The sequence below is a fragment of the Esox lucius genome, chromosome 19 (genome assembly GCF_011004845.1).
Source record: "Esox lucius isolate fEsoLuc1 chromosome 19, fEsoLuc1.pri, whole genome shotgun sequence".
NCBI lineage: Eukaryota > Metazoa > Chordata > Actinopteri > Esociformes > Esocidae > Esox > Esox lucius.
In genome coordinates this window covers 22,000,862-22,022,536 of record NC_047587.1, presented here as the reverse complement: position 1 = coordinate 22,022,536, position 21,675 = coordinate 22,000,862, and the positions used below count along the sequence as shown (strand labels likewise).

Sequence of the window (21,675 nt, the reverse complement as noted above, 5' to 3'; positions counted from 1 at the left end):
CAGTATACTAGCTGACTGCTTCATTCCTGAATAGTTCTTGCATAGTTTGGAGCTTTGCTTTGGGTCATTGTCCTGTTGGAGGAGGAAACTGGCGCCAATCAAACGCTGTCCACATGCTAAGGCATGGAGTTGCAAAATTGAGTGATAGTCTCCCTCCTAACCTGTACATATCTCCCACTTTATCAGCACCAAAGCACCCCCACCACATCACCTCCACTGTGCTTGACAGATGGTATCAAGCACTCCTCCAGCATATTTTCATTTGGTCTGCATCTCACAAACATTCTTTGTGATCCAAACCTTAAATCTAAATTATTTTATCCATATCACTTTTTTTCCAATCTTCCTCTTTCCAGTGTCTCTGTTCTTTGGCCCATCTTAATCTTTACTTTTTATTGGCCAGTCTGAGATATGTCTTTTTCTTTGCAACTCTGCCTAGGAGGCCAGCATCCCGGAGTGGCCTCTTCACTGTTGACGTTGAGACCGGTGTTTTGTGGGTACAGTTTAATGAAACTCCCAGATGACGACCTTTGAGGCACCTGTTTTTCAAACTAGACACTCTAATGGATTTGTTCTCTTGCTCAGTTGTGCACTGGGGCCTCATACTAGTCTTTCTACTCTGGTTAGAGCCAGTTTGCACTGTTCTGTGAGGGTAGTAGTACATATTGTACAAGATCATCAGTTTCTTGGTAATTTCTCACATAATAGCCTTCATTTCTCAGAACAAGAATAGACTGACAAGTAATCGAACACAAAATACATTTTTACATATATATATATATATATATATATATATATATATACTATGAATTAATGTTATTTACTATGAATTAAAGTTACTCTTTATTTTTTCGATTTTACAATATACAATATTTCAATAAACACAAAGAAACATTAACACAATGAAAACTAGCAAAAACAAATATGTATTTTTTGTGGCCTCCCTCAGAACTCAGAACTGAAGCTATTCGCTTTGCTAGATTGTTGTGTCATTTTGTAAGTATTCCTGTGGTCATTTTTTGCAGGATTTGCTTTAACGCTTTTTTTGGCTTTCACTGCGCTTTCTTTCTTCAACTTGCCCAGTGTCCTCAAATGACTCCATGGCATTTCATCTACCCATTTCATAAGATATCAATTACCTTACAATATTTTTTATTCATTTGCATTATGTATTTCTTCTAATGTTATGTAATGTTTTGCAGGCAAATAAACACTTAATGCCCAGATAAATTGCTTTAAACAAATGTATTGTGTGGCCTAAGACTTTTGCACAGTACTGTACATCCTAAACAACAGATTATTGGTGACATTATTGTTCTGTAGTGTTGCACCAAGGACAAAGACAGACAGGGAATTCAAACCATTAGAAACAGCAGTAGTAATCATTGAGCAAATATGTGTTAAATGTGTTCAAGTTTGCTTTTTCAACCACTTTTAGATTCTGTCAAGAAAATCGCTTTAGATGTTATAAAATTGTTAATCATTTTACGACTTAACCTTTCTGAGAAGAGGTCATTCTTTAGATACACTGAATAGCTTTGGACTTGATACAATGCCAGTGGCATTTATTTTGGTTCCTGTGTTCTGAACTTTATTCCTGACCAGGAGGAGTTTGACTCGGACTATGACTCTGGCTATGAGTCTGACTTTGACTGTGATGATGACACTGCCTCCTTCATCCAGCTCAGACGTCCCCCATCACCTCCTGACATAGTAGAGCCCCAGTGGCCAGGAACCATGCCCCTGTTGGATGTCTGAGCGAGACCAGGCTGAGGACCTGGATAGGCAGGTTAGGGCCCCAGTAGCCCAGGATAGGGCCTTAGTTTCCCAGGCAAGACCATTACTTTTCCAGGCTAGAGCACTAGTTTCCCAAGTTACAGTATAGGTTTCCTATGCAAGAAACTACTTTCTCCAGATACAGGCCTGGGTTCTCAGACTACAGACCTAGGCTCACAGGCTAGAGCCCTTGACTCCCACACCACAGCCTTAGATTCCCACAGTAGAACCTTAGTTTCCCAAGCAAGAAACTTAGTTTCTCCAGATAGAAACCTAGTTTCCCACAACAGAACTCTGGTTTCACTTTCCAAGACTAGAATCATAGTTTCCAAGGTTAGTCAGGCTAGAGCCCCAGTGGCCCAGCCCAGGGAAGCACTCTGAGCCTAGAAGTTATGGGGCGCAATCAGCATGAGAACCTCCAAAGCTCCAGCCCCAAGAACATCAAAAGCCCTGAATATGCCCAGCCCTCCTATAAGTGCATCCACGAGTCATCCTGCCCAGCCAGGCCTCATCCAGCAATGTGCCAGACCAGTGAGAGCGCCAGCAACAGCACATCCTCTAAGACAAAGAGACCCATGGATGACCTCGGTTGTTACCCATTAAACCCCTAAAATGCTGCACGGCAATTGTGTTTTGAGAGTACATGAATGGTACATGATTATCTATGTATTGTAGTGCACGTTGGTCCAATTGTTCATCTTTGACTACAACCAACTACAATCAACATAGTGAAATTATATTTTATTAATTAGGCTGAAATTGGAAATAAACAAATTGCATGTCAAAAATCAATCGTCTTTCTGTTCCTTATAACTTCAGTTTTCATTACTGCTAAAACGCAGCAAAATATAACAAAAAAATGTATTCTGCCTCTGACAAAGGCAACATAGAAAATAACTAATTTACAAAACACAATGAAACAGACAATATTTCAATACTTTATGGTTGTAACACTATGACAATATCAAAATGATAATAATGTCATTTTATGTTAGACCTGTTGCAACCTGTTAGCTAAGATAGAACCTTTGGCCAACAACTCAGACATGGATAAATAAATTATGCAAATATATTTTAGATATATAAATTACAGTGTTTTTGGTCTAGATCAGGATGTCTCCAACCCTGCTCCTGGACAGCTACTGTCCATGTTGTTTTCAGACTACTCACCATGCAGAGAGCCAAAAATTCCCGTCACCGGGGATATTTTGTAGGATGTGGATTTAATGTGTGCAGACTGTTGGTAGTGACATTATATGGCAGGATAGCATTTCCTGTGAATTTTTTTAAACATGTAAATCAGTATCATGTATCATGTTTATCAGTATCATGTTTAAATATAACTATAGAATGATGTTCCATTGAAATAAGTGTTATAATTTATTCATAATTAATTGCTGTATTTTTTAAAGATGCACTTTTGGAATTATGACAGCCACCATGAAAAATAAATATAGTAGATGTACTAACAATTAATACAAACCCGATTCCAAAAAAGTTGGGACACTGTACAATTGTGAATAAAACCAGAATGCAAAGATGTGGAAGTGTCAAATTTCAATATTTTATTCAGAATACAATATAGATGACATATAAAATGTTTAAATTCAGAAAATCTATCACTTTAAGGGAAAAATAAGTTGATTTTAAATTTCATGGCATCAACACATCTCAAAAAAGTTGGGACAAGGCCATGTTTATCACTGTGTGGCATCTCCTCTTCTTTTTTATAACAGACTGCAAACGTCTGGGGACTGAGGAGACAAGTTGCTCAAGTTTATGAGTAGGAATGTTGTCCCATTCTTGACTAATACAGGCTTCTAGTTGCTCAACTGTCTTAGGTCTTCTTTGTCGCACCTTCCTCTTTATGATGCGCCAAATGTTTTCTATGGGTGAAAGGTATGGACTGCAGGCTGGCCATTTCAGTACCCGGATCCGTCTTCTATGCAGCCATGATATTGTAATTGATGCAGTATGTGGTCTGGCATTGTCATGTTGGAAAATGCAAGGTCTTCCCTGAAAGAGACGACGTCTGGATGGGAGCATATGTTGTTCTAGAACTTGGATATAACTGTCAGCATTGATGGTACCTTTCCAGATGTGTAGGCTGCCCATGCCACACACACTCATGCAACCCCATACCATCAGAGATGCAGGCTTCTGAACTGAGTGCTGATAACAACTTGGGTTGTCCTTGTCCTCTTTAGTCCGGATGACATGGCGTCCCAGTTTTCCAAAATGAACTTCAAATTTTGATTTGTCTGACCACAGAACACTTTTCCACTTTGACACAGTCCATTTTAAATGATCCTTGGCCCAGAGAAAACGCCTGCGCTTCTGGATCCTGTTTAGATACGGCTTCTTTTTTGACCTATAGAGTTTTAGCCGGCAACGGCGAATGGCACGTGGATTGTGTTCACCGACAATGTTTTCTGGAAGTATTCCTGAGCCCATGTTGTGATTTCCATTACAGTATCATTCCTGTATGTGATGCAGTGCCGTCTGAGGGCCCGAAGATCATGGGTATCCAGTATGGTTTTCCGGCCTTGACCCTTACGCACAGAGATTGTTCCAGATTCTCTGAATCTTTGGATGATATTATGCACTGTAGATGATGATAACTTCAAACTCTTTGCAATTTTTCTCTGAGAAACTCCTTTCTGATATTGCTCCACAATTTTTTGCTGCAGCATTGAGGGAATTGGTGATCCTCTGCCCATCTTGACTTCTGAGAGACACTGCCACTCTGAGAGGCTCTTTTTATACCCAATCATGTTGCCAATTGACATAATAAGTTGCAAATTGGTCCTCCAGCTGTTCTTTATCTGTACATTTAACTTTCCCGGCCTCTTATTGCTACCTGTCCCAACTTTTTTAGAATGTGTAGCTCTCATGAAATCCAAAATGAGCCAATATTTGGCATGACATTACAAAATGTCTCACTTTCAACATTCGATATGTTATCTATATTCTATAGTGAATTAAATATAAGTTTCTGAGATTTGTATATTATTCCATTCCTTTTTTATTCACAATTTGTACAGTGTCCCAACTTTTTTGGAATCAGGTTTGTATTACAAAATTAAATTAACAATAGGTTTGTTAATATATAATGTCCTACGTTTAAATTCTTAACTGTTTTTAGACGTTTTTGGGGTATGACTACAATTCACAGCACATCTGTAGAATCACCCATGTACAATCCCAGGGAATTGTATATATTTAATTAAAAAATGAATTGACTGACAAGTCCATGCTATTTAACCAATGCCTTAAGGTATGTTCTCATATGAAGAAAGCCCCAACTCAGTGCTGTTGTAGTCACTGGGCTGCAGTGGATCAGTGAATGAGTTATTTTTCACCACCTCTTTTAGAAAAACTTGTTTGCATTAATCTAAGCCAAAAACTGATCATAATCGCAATCGGTTAAGCCTCAACATTTGATATATTTTTTCTTGGCAGGACTTGGGTTTTGCATGTGTTAATTCATCTGCATGAGTTAAATAAATAGTATTCATCACTCTTGGACTATTGAGGGAGTTCAACAGTGGGTTTATTCAGTGTTGACTACATCAAGCCCTCTGAGGTATGTTCATTAGAGTGTTTGACATTTATCATTGACATGGCGTTCATTTCAGCCAAGAATACAATCCTCTGCCAAAAATGATACTAGAGTAATATCGTTCCTTCTGGGACTTAGGATTCTGTTGAATTCCTATACATTGCATCCCATTTTCTTATTACAAAATGAATCAAAGCTATGAATACACAAATGCAAATGTTTAACATTGTTGATGTTAGGTCTGTGGGATACTTATGCCCACAGGACACTTTTTTTTTTCAAAATCAATATTATTATTCACAGTTATGGTCTTTCAACAACTACCTGTCAGTTTTGGACAGTCAATGATTGAGACAGGTGAATCAGCAACAGGGGACCTAGTGGTTAGAGAATCTGACCAAAAAGGTAGATGAAATTACTACCAACTAGAATAATATTATTACAAAAAATTATAATTGAATCTAGCGGTAATTACTCCCAGAGCATTCGTTGTGGTAGCCTCCCCACATCTCTCCCATTTGGACTGAGTTAAATGCAAAACCAATTCTTGGTTGGACCTCATGTGAAAATGGGCAACTTTCCTCCAATGCACATCTTGCCAAGCAGTTCTTCTTGTAATTACACTCACACCAGAAAGTCCTTCCAAGTCCACATGCTTGAATGAGTCAACATTATCTGACAAACAACCATGATTGAGCTTGCAGTTGCTAAATCTACTATAAGGAGTCCCTAAAGCAAGATTATAAGAGGTCACCTTCCCACCATTCTACCCCAGACCTCTCTCCGTGGTCCCCCAAGCATTGTCAATATGCTGTAACCAGAATTTTGACTCCTTACTGCAATGATGCAGCTGTACTGCGAGGCAGAGACTTGGATCACTGTGCCCCTCCAGCACTTTTTAACATTGTTGGTTTTGGCCTTGACATCAACAGATGCTCTCCATTCATTTCTGACTATGATATGGTGACCGTCGTTATATGGTGACAGTCGTTGCTCTCACCCTGTTTCAGGATGCTTATGATGTATATTCAAGATGGCATAGAACACAAGGTCTAATCAAAATTTGACTTCCATTTTTAACCCAACCAGCTTCCATGATTTCTTTCATTGTTCTATGGTTTAATCCCGACAGATCTGGCAGCGTTCATGTCAATGTGCTTCACACTCAATTTACTCCATAATAAACCTCTCACCAACCCATCTGTTTTATCCAGTCAGGACAATTGTAGCTTATGAAGACGCATGGTTCCCAGGGTTTCATTGGTCACATCAACATATCCAGTCAAATCATCAGCAATAATCCTAACCAACCACGTCTAGGCAGCGACACCCACACAATACACCACTGTGCATCCCTACCAGCAAATCAGCCTGTCAGGGGACTGTTCAGACAAATAACTCTCAAGGGCTTTGAACAGAGACGGTGCCGCTGCCTGCAACAGGTGAACGAGAGGGTCCAATCAATGTTTCCATCAGACGATGGGGGAGAGGATACTGACATTCTCCCTCTTAACCTCCCTTTATTGCCTTGGACACACTGAAACTGCCTGTCACATTTTGTCTTTCAATAGAATTACACCACAATGCATTTCAAAAAAAGTTGAATTGAGATGACGTTTCTATTATTTTACCATACTTTAACTCTGATTTACTCCGTGATATAAAAAGCATTACAAACCAATGGTTTGAACAATACAGGCTGAAAAACCATATACCACAGATATGACATCATATAACCTTGTACTGTTCTAATTGCATTGGTAACTGGTTCATATTAACAATAAAGCTTTTTGGGAGTTTGTTGTATATTGCTATACCACAGCTAAGTGCTGTATTCAGGCACTTTGCAATGTGCAATTTCTAAGAAGTGGCATACTGGCCATATACCACAACCCCTCATGCCTTATTGCTTAAATAACAAGGTTTTAACTAATTATCGTTGCATGTTGCATATTCTAGGAAGATCTCATTCAAGCTTCTCAACTTCTCTGAGGCAGGACTAGCTGTCTTTCATTGTTGGCCATCACAACAGGGAGAAGTTACTCAAACAGCTTTGTCACCTACCTTTTAGGAGCTGGCACAGTGCCCAGGGGAGGACTACCACAGGGGAAGGGCTACAGTTGACTCCACAGCACACAGCCTTAATCAGCTGCATCAAAACAATCATTAACTGAGCTCCAGCCTGTCTGCCGGCCTGCATGGCCTCTCCATCTCTGTCTGTCTACCTGCAGACCAGGGGACTCACCTCACGAACAGACAGAGGAAAACATTCTACTCTGTGTCTCCCTGGTGGAACAAAACTGAACAACTCTCTTCTGTCAAGCTCCACAAACTCACAAATACAAAGCAGACCTCTCCCATAGGCCTACATTTAACAGAGGCCTGCTCTGCACCCACACTACAGTGCAACAGGTTCTGGCAAGAGCACAGACATGTGACAAAGTATCTTGACACCCTTGGATCTTTAGAAACAGCCATATATGTTCCGGAATTTAAACTACTGTGTAATGTGCAAAAAATAAACATGCAAAACTTAGAAAAGGGTGCAAAATACAAATCTGTACTTCTGTCACATTTATTTTATAAACAAGCTTCAAAGCTGCCTCCAAACTGTAAATTGTTAACTGTTAACCCAGGGCCCTCAATGATTACCATCCTGTTGCATTAACACCTGCCATAATGAAACGTTTTCAAAGCTTGGTTTTCTTCAACATATAAAACAAGGTAAGATACTTTATTGGCTGACAATTTACCTACAAGGAACAGGAAGGAATATTTTGTAATATGTATTCTCTAATATGTATGTCATTTGTAACAAAATACTTTGTGGGATTGTATTTTGTGTATTTGAAATATTCATCACCAGACTAAATAGGACTACTAAATATAGTCAATCATAGTTTTTGGCAAGATGCAAGTAAATCACATGACACATCCAGTTGGGTCCACCATGGTAAGCTTTGCTTTCCTCGTGACCTCTGACCAGTAACCCAAAAGAAGATGCTTTGGTGCTCGGTGCAAATTACCATACGGTAAGTATGCTGCAAATTATACTATCAGATATTGCTCACTGAAAGACATTATCGGACAGAAGAACAGAGCAATTAGCACTAGTACTAGTAAATTTACTTGCTTGCTTGCTAGTGACGTTAGCTAGCAAGCTATACAACTCCCTTGTTGGGGTGGTATAGATCACAACCCCTTGCGCAGTAAAATAGGATGGGTTTCCACGATTCTCTCATCTTCTCGCTTGATGAAAGAAAGTTGTTTATCGTCATCTGTATTGATATTTGATAGTTATTCATGAATGACATACCAATGTCATTCATGAATGAAAGAAAAACAAACGTTGTTGTGCTATGAAATTAAATAGCTTTGGCAGTGTACATTTCACTTTCAGTCTTGCTAGCAATTGCTAAATTCTTATCACTATTCCAAGTAGTAAGCCTATGTACATACTAGTAGACCTATTACTGGCAAATAATCTGTTAAAATGCGTGACAAAATGATCTAATGTCAAGACAAAATTTTATGAGGAGGTAGTATGTCCAAATCGATCCCTACCATAATCTCTTTGTAATTTAACGCATTGAATGTAGTGTATCAGCTATACTGTTTCCTCTTCAGCGGGAAGGAGTCACCCGAGGAACGCAGGATAAAGGTACCAGTCATTTTTTGCTTAATTAGTAAACCATACAGTTAAAAAACTAATAATTCTCATCTAATTTAGATGTAGCTATTGCTGTCACACTTGTATCCCCAGTAATATTGAGATATATTAAGAAACAATGTGATTTTTCTTCCTTCAGAGAAGTTTGTTGAAATATTTTAAACCATTGCAGCAAATGAGAAAGGGGGGCAGGATCAAGAGTATCAGGTAACTTAGCTAAACAGATGACAGTCTGAATTTAATGATGTATTTACTTGAACCTGAACAGCCTTACTAACTAGGAGAAAATTATTAGTTGCATCTGCAAAGGTTTATGCTCTGTTTTTTAGAAGAAGTGTATGAATTAAACTTTTTCTAAATCTTGAGTCTTGAGAGTGAAGAACATAGTTTGCAATCCATGTCAGGGAGCTAAGGGGGTTCTGTAACATCTAACACCACCCATGGAATCCTGTTTCAATGTTTCTTTGGCCAGTATATTTTTTGTAATACTTAAAAATAATTGTTAATTGGAGAGTTTATATTTAGCTATCAATTTATGTATTTTGAACACTAAAACATTGTAATATTTAGAAAAAAGATACCTACATACATTTTAGAACAGTTAATAGCAGCTTTTTCATTTTTGCCCAACCCCCCCGACCTCCCACCACAAGAACATTCAACCCACAGCAAGAACATTTTCCAGAGGAAACACTGGTATCACCCCTGTTTTACCTGTTGTTGGTTTGGATGTTAGCTAATGTAGGGAACTAGTTTAAAGAACCGTGGAGTTTTTGGTTTAACAATGCAGAACACATATAGCTTTGTAGTGTGGTGGTAACAGACACAGCCTGTTGCATAGGAGATACCGGTTCGATTCCAGTGAGGGCCACAACATTCAATCCTTCTAATCGTGGGCAGGCTGAACTAGGCTTGCCTGGTCATTTTCTTGTTTATTACTGAGTTTTCAATGTCTGTGGAGTGTGCACTATTTCAAATAAAATGTTTTACAATATGAATTATGAAGAATTATAAAAAAAATCTAAAAGGAATTGATTGTAGTGTAAGGGCGTACATGAAGCAGAATGTTTTGTTTTTTACGTTGTTTAAGGAGGGGAAAACACTTATTTTTCTTATACTAAAAGTTGTATCTTACTCTACTGTAATGGCATCTTTCATTGTCTCTTGATTTTTAATGATTGCTTGTAACGTTAGAGATCTAGGAAATCAGTTTACTCTACTGTTACACGTACTGTAAACTGCTCCTGAAAAAGGCTTCTGCTTAAATGCCGAAAATGTTGTTCTTTTGTGTATAAATGTGTGTATTTTCAAATTACTTGTAATTTAATTAGCAATTTTCCAGTGCTTTAAACAAAAAACAGCCCCTCCTAATGATGAAGAGATTCAGTCCACAGTGGAGAAGATTGACCTCTGATGGAAAACCTAACCTATGTCTATAACACATTTTATGTTGGTTCCGTGAAGGATCAACTGAGATGAGACACATATTGGGTACACCCTCTCACCAGGTACACAACCTGATCATTAAATGTAATCAGAACTTTCTAGGCCAGTAAGAGCTCAAGTCAATCTAGAATTCAGATGCTTTAATGAATCTTAATAAAAGGCCATTAAAGCCATTTACCTTGATATATATGAGATACCCCCATTGTGTATGAGAAGTGTGAAGAGCGAATATGTAAAACATTGCTATTTACCTCATAACACTATAAAAGAGTGCTATAAAAAAATATATTCTGGCATTAATAGAGCTTTTAAATGAAAACATTGCTCTTTATAGAAACAGATGTTTATGGCTTAAATAATCCATGCAAGATCTCACGAGGTGAGATCTTGCATGGAGCCCCAGACCAAGGGAGATTGACCGTCATCATGAACTTCTTCCATTTTCTAATAATTGCGCCAACAGTTGTTGCCTTCTCACCAAGCTGCTTGCCAATTGTCATGTAGCCCATCCCAGCCTTGTGCAGGTCTACAATTTTATCCCTGATGTCTTTACACAGCTCTCTGGTCTTGGCCATTGTGGAGAGGTTGGATTCTGTTTGATTGAGTGTGTGGACAGGTGTCTTTTATACATGTAACGAGTTCAAACAAGTGTAGTTAATACAGGTAATGAGTGAAGAACAGGAGGGCTTCTTAAAGAAAAACTAACAGGTCTGTGAGAGACGGAGTTATTACTGGTTGGTAGGTGATCAAATACTTATGTCATGCAATAAAATGCTCATTAATTATTAAAAAAATATTTCAAAAATGATTATGATCAGATTCCAACTGCACATTGAGGTAAACATTGGATGTAAAGAGTCAAGTGAGTTTGGGTCAGATCCACAGGTGTCAGTGCATTCATTTCAATGCCTCCATATTGGGCATGGGTTGTAAACTCAGGCCACGGGCCGTCATTTGAGTGGTGACCTCCCACAGGACGCTGGGAGGGTAGAGGCCTTTGGCCGTGTGAATGGTGTTTGAAGGACGCCATCTGCTCCAGTTTATGGTTCATTAGTCATGCTACCGAGGACAGGCAGGCTGCCCTATCATCAACAGGTACAATGGGACTGTGCTAGATGTCACATTAACCCAATCTGGGTTTGGGTTTGTACATCCTCTCCAAATAGAGCAGTAATCAAAGGGGCAGTAATCAATCAATAGCCATTTTTAATATTAATATAACCTATATTATAACATAGCCAAATATTTACTTGTTTTAACAAAATATATATTTTAATTGTGTGCTTTAGTTTGGCTCATGGAATAAACAAACATGTCCTGAAATGTTTTACCTTCCCAGAAGTCCATAGGTGTACTGTGAATCTGCCAGCAGTAACACAATCTCGTCCTTCTGCATGGTTAACACACACTCCTCCAGGGCCTGTGTATCAAACAGCACTAAGTTACTCCCTCACTGCTAATGCTTTATGTTGGCACATTAGTAAATTACTATGAAAATGGATTAATTCAAATTGATTAATATTCCTCAGATGAATTGAGCACTTACAATGGCATAAGAAACTCTATAGCCACATATGGACATAGAATAACAATATACAACGTACAGTTTTCGTTTGTTGTGGCCACACTGAGACCTATATCTCTTAAATGCACATTTTGTGAAGGATTAGTTCAATAGGTTCAGGTGTATGTGACAGGCTCCGTATGTATTGGAACTAGTCCTGATAGTGGAATGCCTGAAGGGCTCACCTGGTTGACATCTCCCTCTCCGATGATAAACACCAGTTTAGGGTCCTTCTCTACTACAGTCCCGTCCTCCAGCAATCCCTGCATTTTGACTGTGACCTCCTGACCCCAGGCTGGGTGCTCAGCTTGCTTGGGGCCGGGCTCCAGAACCTTCTTTCTCAACATCCGGTCATCTGGGAAAGGAGCAACGGATGGACAGACCGAGGTGAGAGAGGTAGGAGGACAGGGGAGAATAGGGGGACGGGGGTAAATCAGTTAGAGACAAAACAACTTCTACGATAGGGCATAATGTTGTGTAATTCAGAAGCTGTTCCATGCGGTGTATGACGAAATGCAATGTAATACACTAGATATACCCGACAACGACAACTCCACTTGACTTTCAATATCTCTAGAATTTGTTTTGCAATGAGAACAAAAGATTCAACACCCAGTTAAATCTTCCAAGGTCATGGTTCTAAAATTATATTATTTATTTAACCAGGTAAGTCAGCTGAGAATTTTTTTTTAATGATGACCTGGCCAAAGGCATTCAAATGCAAGAGGCTTAACAATACAGGACCACATACTACACATGGTGTATACACTATATATAAATACAAATAAACAAAAATAATCAGGAAATTAAACTAAATACAGTGAGATACATTTACATATAGGTTTGACAGCATCAGCAGGTGCATGGATCAGATATCAGCTTGTTTTTTTGTTTTTCAAGGAGTGAGGTGTGATTAAAGTGTTACTGTTAAAGGTATGGTCAGTTTGCTCTGGTCAATGGCAGTAGCTAAAATGAATAAGTACCAAAGGAAGTGTAGGCTTTTGGAGTGACCAGTAGCATTTCTACCAGAGGGCAGGTTGCAGGTGGAATAGGAGAGGTTAGGGAGTGATCTATGGTAACATACCTGTGATGTCCTCCCAGTCCTCAGCAAGGAACAGTTCCTCGAAGCAGGAGGAGGTCCAGGGCATCTTATAGTCTGGGAAGAGGCTTTCCTCTGAGCACTCCCGGTCCTCCGCGGATTCTGTCTCACTAAACCGTACTGTTTTCGTAAAACTAGGGGTTTTTTTCAGCTTGCTTTCTTCCACACAGGGAATCTCGGTCCCGTCGGGTTTAGAGATAGGCACGGGGTTTAACTTAGCGGCCCTGTTCCCTTCACCTTGACTGTCTAACCTGGTGTCTCCTTTCCCATGGGGCTCCTTGTCTTCCTGCTGAGGCCCTTGGGACAGTTCTTTCTCTTCACTGTGCTTGTCGACAGGGCCTGTAAAGATGTCCTTTAACTCTGGCTCCACATTTAAACAATTCTCCTTCTTTCCGGGACAGGATTCTGTCTCCATCTTACTACAGGAAGCAAGAGACACCCTCTGTAAAACCTTCCCAAAGAGATGATCCTCCTTCGGGCTATCTCTCCCCACTTTGCTTGGTTGACTGGTTGGTTCTGTTACTCAATCTAGTTACGGATGGGAAGTGCCTTCATCCATTAACGACAACCTTTAGTGTTTATGAAAACCGAAAACATCCACATAAACCCAGTTAAATCCGACTTGAAAACATCCATAAACGGTCTAAATCCGCGATGAGTCAATAGTTTTAACCAGAACTTTATCAACTAGTTTCACCTCAACCTCCGCTGAATTTTGCTAGTCCTTATCTGCCTAAATATTCCATAGAGTTAGGACCAACAAGAAATGATCAATGGATAGAAATTGTACAACACAACGAAGCACATTCAGTCAGCAGGCTGGCGCGGCTGTAATCTGTAGGATTTGAAGAGCAAAATCTAATCTAGCAGAACGTCTGTAAGCTTCTTAATGACTTCATCACGCTGACCTATACTGCCGTTTCCATGAATGTTTCCACCAGTAAGATCTCGAAGACTACTGTCTTGGACTAACTTTTGTCTTATTATGTGGTGCAAGATCTTTTTAAGTAATTAACTTTTAAAAGGGAACCCAGGGATCTTAAAATGGTCCTGATCAGTGTGAGAAATTGGGTGCAAGATTATTCAGTTGAGGTGATTTTGCTTTATTCAGTATATTAAGTATTAATCAGCAGCAGCAATGAATGCACATTCTCACGTGTCATTCTCTTAAACTGGTGGAGGGAACCATAATTCATCCCTAACATTTGAGTGGCAAAAACGACATAATACATTTCTTAACAGAACTGGATTTTCTAGGCTTCCTACATTCTTTGTGTAGAAGAAGGACCTGAGAGCAACATTTTCAAGACAAGCTTAATAAAGTATGGCATGGCAACCTTTACCCACATATATAAGTATATATTATCAAAAACCACATAATTATAATTTTTAACTATCTGGGATTTTATTTCAGGTATTTGTTATATATTCTGATATTAAACATTTGGAATCACTGTATACTGTACTGTTAAACGCTGCTGTTCATGTCATTGCTGTTTCTGGTCATGTCACAGCAAGAAAATGAACCAAAACTGTCCCATTTGACAGAATGGAAAACTAGCCTTGCATTGAATGCTGTCGTTTTATAATGGCATTGTGTATTGACATAGCATAGAGATAGACAGACTTACACCTGAAGCCTGGCATCCTGTTTATCAACTGGGTTTAGAGTTTACACTGATTAAAAAGGATGACAGTACCTGAATAAACATTTTGAAAATAATGTTACATGGATTACTGAAATTAGACTTCAATGGGAAACGGTAATCTTAAATAAATCACATTAAAGAATAAACATTCCAAAGATGAGTATCTACATTTTGCTGTATACAAGTGTATTCAGATGCTAAAAAACGTGTCTATAAGCTATGTATTTTGAATGAACATATAGAACATCAACCTGGGCTCTGTCTTTTAGTTGTCCTTTTTTTTTTTTAAGACCCTCTTTGTTTTATCTGCCACCCCTTTCATACTGGTGAATAGCAAACAGCTTACAGTGATTCACTGAAGGACTCTGAACACACTTACATTATATTATTGCCTAATACCATCACTTGAGGGTTTAGATTTGGGTTGTTAAATCTCCTGAGGAATATTGTTCCATGTAATAGCTTCCTACTGACAAGAACATTCATGGTGCTGATCTCTGGGGTCAGAATGCATTATCTCCTCACACGTTATTGTCAACAGACAACATAATGCACAACACACTAGACTGGGTTTGGTGTGATGCATGTTTTGTTGATATTGGCGGGTTTGGATAGACATAGAGATAGTCTCAGACAGACATATGGCAAGTAAAGACTCCATTAGAGACTGTGTGAGAGGACTCCTTAATCCATGGCCCAAGCATCTTGTCTGTTAGGGATTACTCCTTTAATTAACCCAAATTCCCTAGTTTTTCATTACTGTCTGTTTCACCTCATCTGGTTTGGGAGCATGGGATTGGCCAACCCGATCAATCAAATCTATTTGTTTTTTAATCTACTCCGGAATACAATTGTTTTTCTTTTTTTTTCTTCTTTTTTTTTTCAATGGTTTTTAATCTGGTGATTAATATAATTTCTGTGCTGTAGAATAAATAGCATTCTGGATTTGTTTTTTCTGTTTTACACAACAGGGAGAGGATATAGTAAGCACATCACAGGCAATATAGTCATAACAATGTGATTATTATTTATTATCATTAATCATATTAACAATCCTTCAATTGGTTTTGGCCAAATAGAGTCATTCTATATTTTATAAGTTAATCAACTGTATGTATGACATTGGAACTGTATTTTATTTGTGTGTGTGTGTGTTTGTGTATAAGTATATGTGTGTGTGTCTGACGTGATCACGGCAACGCGTGCAATGTAACTCCGCCTAGGTCCAAGTGACGTTTCACGGAGAATGTCGCCAATTCACCTCAGTTGTAGACATGGCAGCACTCAGACAGGAGCATCGGTATGGGCTCTCTTGTGGAAAAATCAACAAAAACGTTCCAAATAAAACTCTATATCACGTCAAGTTAACAGATACCGCAATTCGAACGTTAGAAGCTTATCAGAATCTAAAGGTACGTCCCATCTTATTTTATTTGCTTTCGTTGGTGTGTTTGTTTGATTGGATACTCCGACTAATATACTAATCTCAATGGAAAAGAAGTATACCACCGGGGTAAAAAGTTGTTGCGCTTGTAGGCTACACTTGTGAGAGAGCTGTAGGCCTGTTGGTTGTATTGCTGTCTCCTGAATGGTTTATTGATGGGATGGTGTTTTAGTACGCTTTGCTTCCTTGGTGATCGTATATAAATCAAAAATAATGCCACAACATCCAACACAACGTTTAAGGTTGTTTAGATAGTTCAGAAAAATAACACCGATTACACTGAAACATATTTGAACTTTAATTTGTTTTGTTCCTGTTTATTGTATATAATAAAAGCATATAAGCAAATAGATGAATAATGTTTCAAAGTAAACGTATTTTTATATCTACATACTTGAGCAACTGTCATTTATTAAAGCTTGGATTTCGAATTACTGAGGCGATAGTTTCGAATAATTCACCTTGCCATATCACTTAATAACTTTTGTAGGTTAGTTACATTAGAATAGTATTTGAGAAGGATAGCGACATAGGCTACTAAGAGATAGCCACCATAATTAGACTCTCAACATAAGGTGTTTATTTAGATTAAGAATAAGTCAGTAGTGCAACTTTTAGCTTAGGTAGTCCATCGAAAGTAAGCTATGTGCCTTATCTCTCTAGAAACCCTTTACTTTCCAAAGCAATGTCCTACGTGAGCTGTTAAGGTTGGTGGTAATACAATGCGTTTAATATGTTGCCTTAAAGCAATATTGCCCTTTGTGTCAGGTACTGTAAAATTGCAGTAAGCATTTCTAATGTAAGCCTACTAATTTAGTAGGGTATAGGCTATGTTTATGCTGAGACCTTTTTTACACTTGTTGTAAGCTTTGAAAAGTAGGGACACCTTGTATTCCTCTACAATCTATTGCTCAATAGCACGTTTTGACAGAGTCTGGAAGGGGATTTAGCCAGTTTCACTAACCCTTGAGTCCCTGTTGCTTATTGGGTGGAGGAATGGCTGTTTTTTGCTGTGAGCATTGTTTTGCCCTTTAAACGTTTGGAAGCCCGCCCAATTCAGGAGCTCATTGGTCCATTAGGTGGTGTAACATTATTGGTTGTTTTCCCAAATGAAAATACATGCTTGGCAACTTCCTTATCTGCTTTAGGCTGCTTTTTTAATTGGCTTTTTTGAAACAGTATTAACCAAATAAGTATATATTGTGATTTGCCAGAGTGCAGGCTTTAGATCCTCATATTGCTGCCTCACAAGGTGGTCAAAGCAGGTTTTTATTAGTTTTTGTGGATTTCACTCACAGACTTAAGGAGCAAAGTACCAGCTTGTAATGTTTATCCTGCAACTCTGACCCATGAAAACAAATTGATCCCTAATGAGCATACCTTTTAAAATACAACATGAGTTGCAGACCTATTGAACAATTACCAAATGGAAAGGGAGCAGAATGATGACAGTGTACAGTAGAATAACAGGCCAGTTGACCATGGCTGCAGCTGTACCTGTCTGATAGTGGATCTTATCTTTTCACTCTGTATCATTGCCAGGAGTACCATAGAGAGAACAGCATGTAACATGTATGTACTGGTCCTTTTGCACTATTAAGGAACATTTGTAATCCACTAATAAACAAAGGTTCAATTATCTCTCCTGTCTGCTCTAGCGCTAGTCATATTGAAGAAATCATTAGGGATTTTACGGTAAAAGCTTTGTGAAGACACTTTACCCATAATACGCCTTTTACCCTCCCTGTCTTACAAAAATTTGCCATTGTACTACTATGGTACTTCCACTTATATCATGGTATTGTCTGAATCATGAAAATGTACTGTGGTTTTCACCTTGAAGTATGATGGTATTTTACATGGTTATGTAATTGTACATAAAGAAACAATTTATACCATGCTGTAAATCTGAATTTAGACATATATCATGGCTTTAGCATTGAAGTGTGATGGTATTGTCATTCATCTAAATAATCCCATCCTTTATGTAAATGAACCCTAGAAAGCAATGGTTCTTTCATTTATACCATTATACTGCATACATTTATAGAATCATAAACAACCATCATGTTTTTTTGTTCATCTTCATAGCGAACTGCATGAAAAATTACAGGAAACCATACCTTTTTATTTTTTTAAGTGAATGGCTGTCAGTTTGCCCAACAATAATTCTTTACCATGGCAATCATGGTACTGTCATTGTGCCTACAAATAACCATATTGCTAGCATCCTTTAGATCAGCAGTAGATCAACATCTTGGAAATGTAACATGGCTTTAGCTTTGTGGCAAGATAGTTCTGACATTCATTGAAACACCAAACTGCTCTGTCATGTGGCTGCCAGTTAGCCTAGCGATTAAGGCCATTTGGTCAGTAAATGAAGGAGTGAAGGGGTGCTGGCTCAAATCCCCAAATTGATAATGTGAAAATCTCAGAGAAATAGTTGTGCCAGACCCAAATATTTCCAGTTTGTTATATAGCCTATGTAGTAGGATGGAAAACAATTCCATATGAGTACAATGACAAAATGATGCACCACCAGTAAAATAAAATAAATCCCAGTATCATGGTATTTTCCTGCCAGGGTTGTCACCACAATACTTTGAAAAGTACAATGGTATTTTTTCCCCCTTTTTACTTCTGTTGGTCTGCCCCCTCTCTCTTCTTCTCCCCACTGGCTCCCTCTCTTTCTATATCTCACCAGTCCTCTGTCCCCAATTTCCACTTGAATATGAATGAAACAAGGTTTCTGTGCTCCAGATTGATAAATTGACACATTCCAATGCAGATTAGTGTTGAAGCCCCTTCATCTGTGTGCTTGGGCATTTAGAACAATGACATTGGCAAGAGCCATGGACATGACCCCACAACGCCTTAAAGTGTCATTCTACCTGTGCGTAATCCAGTGTTTTCAGTGATCTATAATAGACATGTTCACAAAATGATAGCATTTGAAAGTGTCTAGATCTTTGCCTTGGGTTGTCCTGATCAGTTTTGATGTTCCAAATATCCTGTTTTGTTGGTTCCTACAGTTCCCAGAATTCTCACTCTCTCTAAATGAGTGGACTGTTTAGTAGGCTGTGTGTATTGTGGAATGTGTAGGGTGTATATGGTCATGGCTAGCCGACAACACCAAGTGGGCGTTAGCATTTGTAATATTGAACCATCTGGATCTCACAGTTATTAACATTATAGCGGGTTTTATAATAGGTTACGTTACCGCCCTCTAGATGCCTGAAGATAATCCGGGGCAGATGACCACATGACAGGGCACCAGTGTTTCTTGCCAAGTTGCAGACAGGTTGCTTCCCTCTCTGGGCAGCTTTATCGCTAACATGTCATCGAGTAGCTAATACAGTTCTGCTACAACCTTTTTGAAATCGTGGGGTGGGAGCCTATATGAGAAAAGTGTATGTAATAGTCGTTTATTTTATATCACAGTTATACAGTCTACTTGTGTTTGTCAATCCAGAGTGTGTGCCAGCTGCAGAACACCTGGGAACAGTATCCCAAATGTTCTGCAGTACCATGAGGGAAGTACTAACGCTCTTGTTAGCTTTAATATTTGGGAAATGCTCTGATCAGGAATTTGAGAACAGGACTATGTTTGTTTGAGAATGTTTCTGCTTTTGCGGTCATCACTGGAATTGTAACAGAAGCTTCTAGTGCATTTAAGTAAATACATTGATTGCAGACATTCATCTTTATAAATAAGTGAACTGATATCAACTTAATAAGCATTGAGTAGTTCAAAGACTGTATGCATGGGCATTGAGTAGTTCAAAGACTGTATGCATGGGCATTGAGTAGTTCAAAGACTGTATGCATGGGCATTGAGTAGTTCAAAGACTGTATGCATGGGCATTGAGTAGTTCAAAGACTGTATGCATGGGCATTGAGTAGTTCAAAGACTGTATGCATGGGCATTGAGTAGTTCAAAGACTGTATGCATGGGCATTGAGTAGTTCAAAGACTGTATGCATGGGCATTGAGTAGTTCAAAGACTGTATGCATGGGCATTGAGTAGTTCAAAGACTGTATGCATGGGCATTGAGTAGTTCAAAGACTGTATGCATGGGCATTGAGTAGTTCAAAGACTGTATGCATGGGCATTGAGTAGTTCAAAGACTGTATGCATGGGCATTGAGTAGTTCAAAGACTGTATGCATGGGCATTGAGTAGTTCAAAGACTGTATGCATGGGCATTGAGTAGTTCAAAGAAATATCTGTAGTTCACTAAAAATACACACACTTTAATCAACAATTATATTTTGGACACGGTAATTGCAGTGTACTGCAGTTGAACTGAACTTCCATTAGTTTAACTACTAAATGGAAGTGTTATTTTGGAGACAGTAATTGCAAGAACTGCATACTGCAGTAATGTACTCTGAATATGTTTGTAAGGGTTGCCTAATACTTGTGAACATTGATTTATGGTGAAATCCCCCTTTTAATAACCTATGTTATTGTCAATATAATGGGTGTTATTTGTCCCACTGCTTTCATTTAGCGAAGTAGTACTGTTTTAAAACATTGTCAGCTTGAACAACAAAGAATGATTGCTGTGTGCAGAATTGGCATCAATGGGAGTACAATCACTCGTTTTAACCAGATATGTATCTTTCATATGGAATAACAATAGTTTTGTTTTTTTATGTTGAGAGTTAGGTGATTAATTTTACAGCAAATCAAATGTGGTTTTACCTTGCAGTGCCACATCACATGATAACTATTTTTACCCATTTTTGTCTCTCCCCAGGGATCCTTACCAAATCAGCCAGCAATTTGCTTCAAGGGGAGCCAGGGGGTAAGATGATGTGTTTTATTCACCCTTTCAAATGTTTCACAAATGACATATTTTAATTAGTTCTGATTTCCTGTACAGACAGCACTTGTAACCATTTCTCCACTGCATTTTTTATGACATCGAAAACCAAGGGATAAAACAATAGGGCCCGTTCAGTTGCAAGCATCTACTGACTAAACCCTGAAGGCCTGCCTGATTAGATTGCACATGTTGTGAGGCTGTTGTTCTATTCTTCAGCTGATGGTAATGTTGCCTTACAAGAATGTACAGTAGAATGGAGCTGTTCTAATGTTTGTCATTATAAATACATTAAAAGCTTGACTGCCTCGTCAAGGGACTATCAGTATTTAATGTGATCTCTGCATTTTTGTTTGTTTTTTTGTTTCAGATATTTAGCTCTTTCCATGTTACATTTAGGACCAGATTGAATCAGTCCGGCTGATGCATTGTTCATACAGACTTTATTCCCACAACTGCAGAACTGACAGTTATTTTGAAAACTGGAAGCATACCTGGTATTTTCACAGTATTTCACAACCAGCTGATTTCTTTTCAGGTATGTTAATGCGTAAAGGCATAAATGCGGAAAGGCGGGTTTGCTTGAATGTCACTGTGTCATATTATCCTTGACGCTGAGTGTAGTTAGACCCAGTAC

General features: G+C 38.6%; 2 protein-coding genes across 2 annotated transcripts in view; one reads left to right on the top strand and one right to left on the bottom strand.

The window, feature by feature from the left end:
- fkbp16 (FKBP prolyl isomerase 16) overlaps nucleotides 1-13,964 on the bottom strand; it is a 48,798-nt gene extending 34,834 nt beyond the window's left edge. Inside the window, exons 1-3 of the mRNA XM_010901626.3 lie at nucleotides 13,103-13,964; nucleotides 12,204-12,373; nucleotides 11,786-11,874 (exon numbers count right to left, since the gene is read on the bottom strand). Coding sequence (XP_010899928.2) covers nucleotides 11,786-11,874; nucleotides 12,204-12,373; nucleotides 13,103-13,532 — 689 coding nt within the window. The 5' untranslated portion in view covers nucleotides 13,533-13,964. The remainder of the gene's footprint in view (nucleotides 1-11,785; nucleotides 11,875-12,203; nucleotides 12,374-13,102) is intronic.
- Nucleotides 13,965-16,003: 2,039 nt separating this feature from the next.
- The window catches only part of LOC105028706 (RNA polymerase II elongation factor ELL2), a 49,543-nt gene continuing 43,871 nt past the window's right edge, over nucleotides 16,004-21,675 (top strand). Inside the window, exons 1-2 of the mRNA XM_010901627.3 lie at nucleotides 16,004-16,178; nucleotides 20,973-21,020. Of these exons, the coding sequence (XP_010899929.2) occupies nucleotides 16,041-16,178; nucleotides 20,973-21,020 (186 nt within the window). The 5' untranslated portion in view covers nucleotides 16,004-16,040. The remainder of the gene's footprint in view (nucleotides 16,179-20,972; nucleotides 21,021-21,675) is intronic.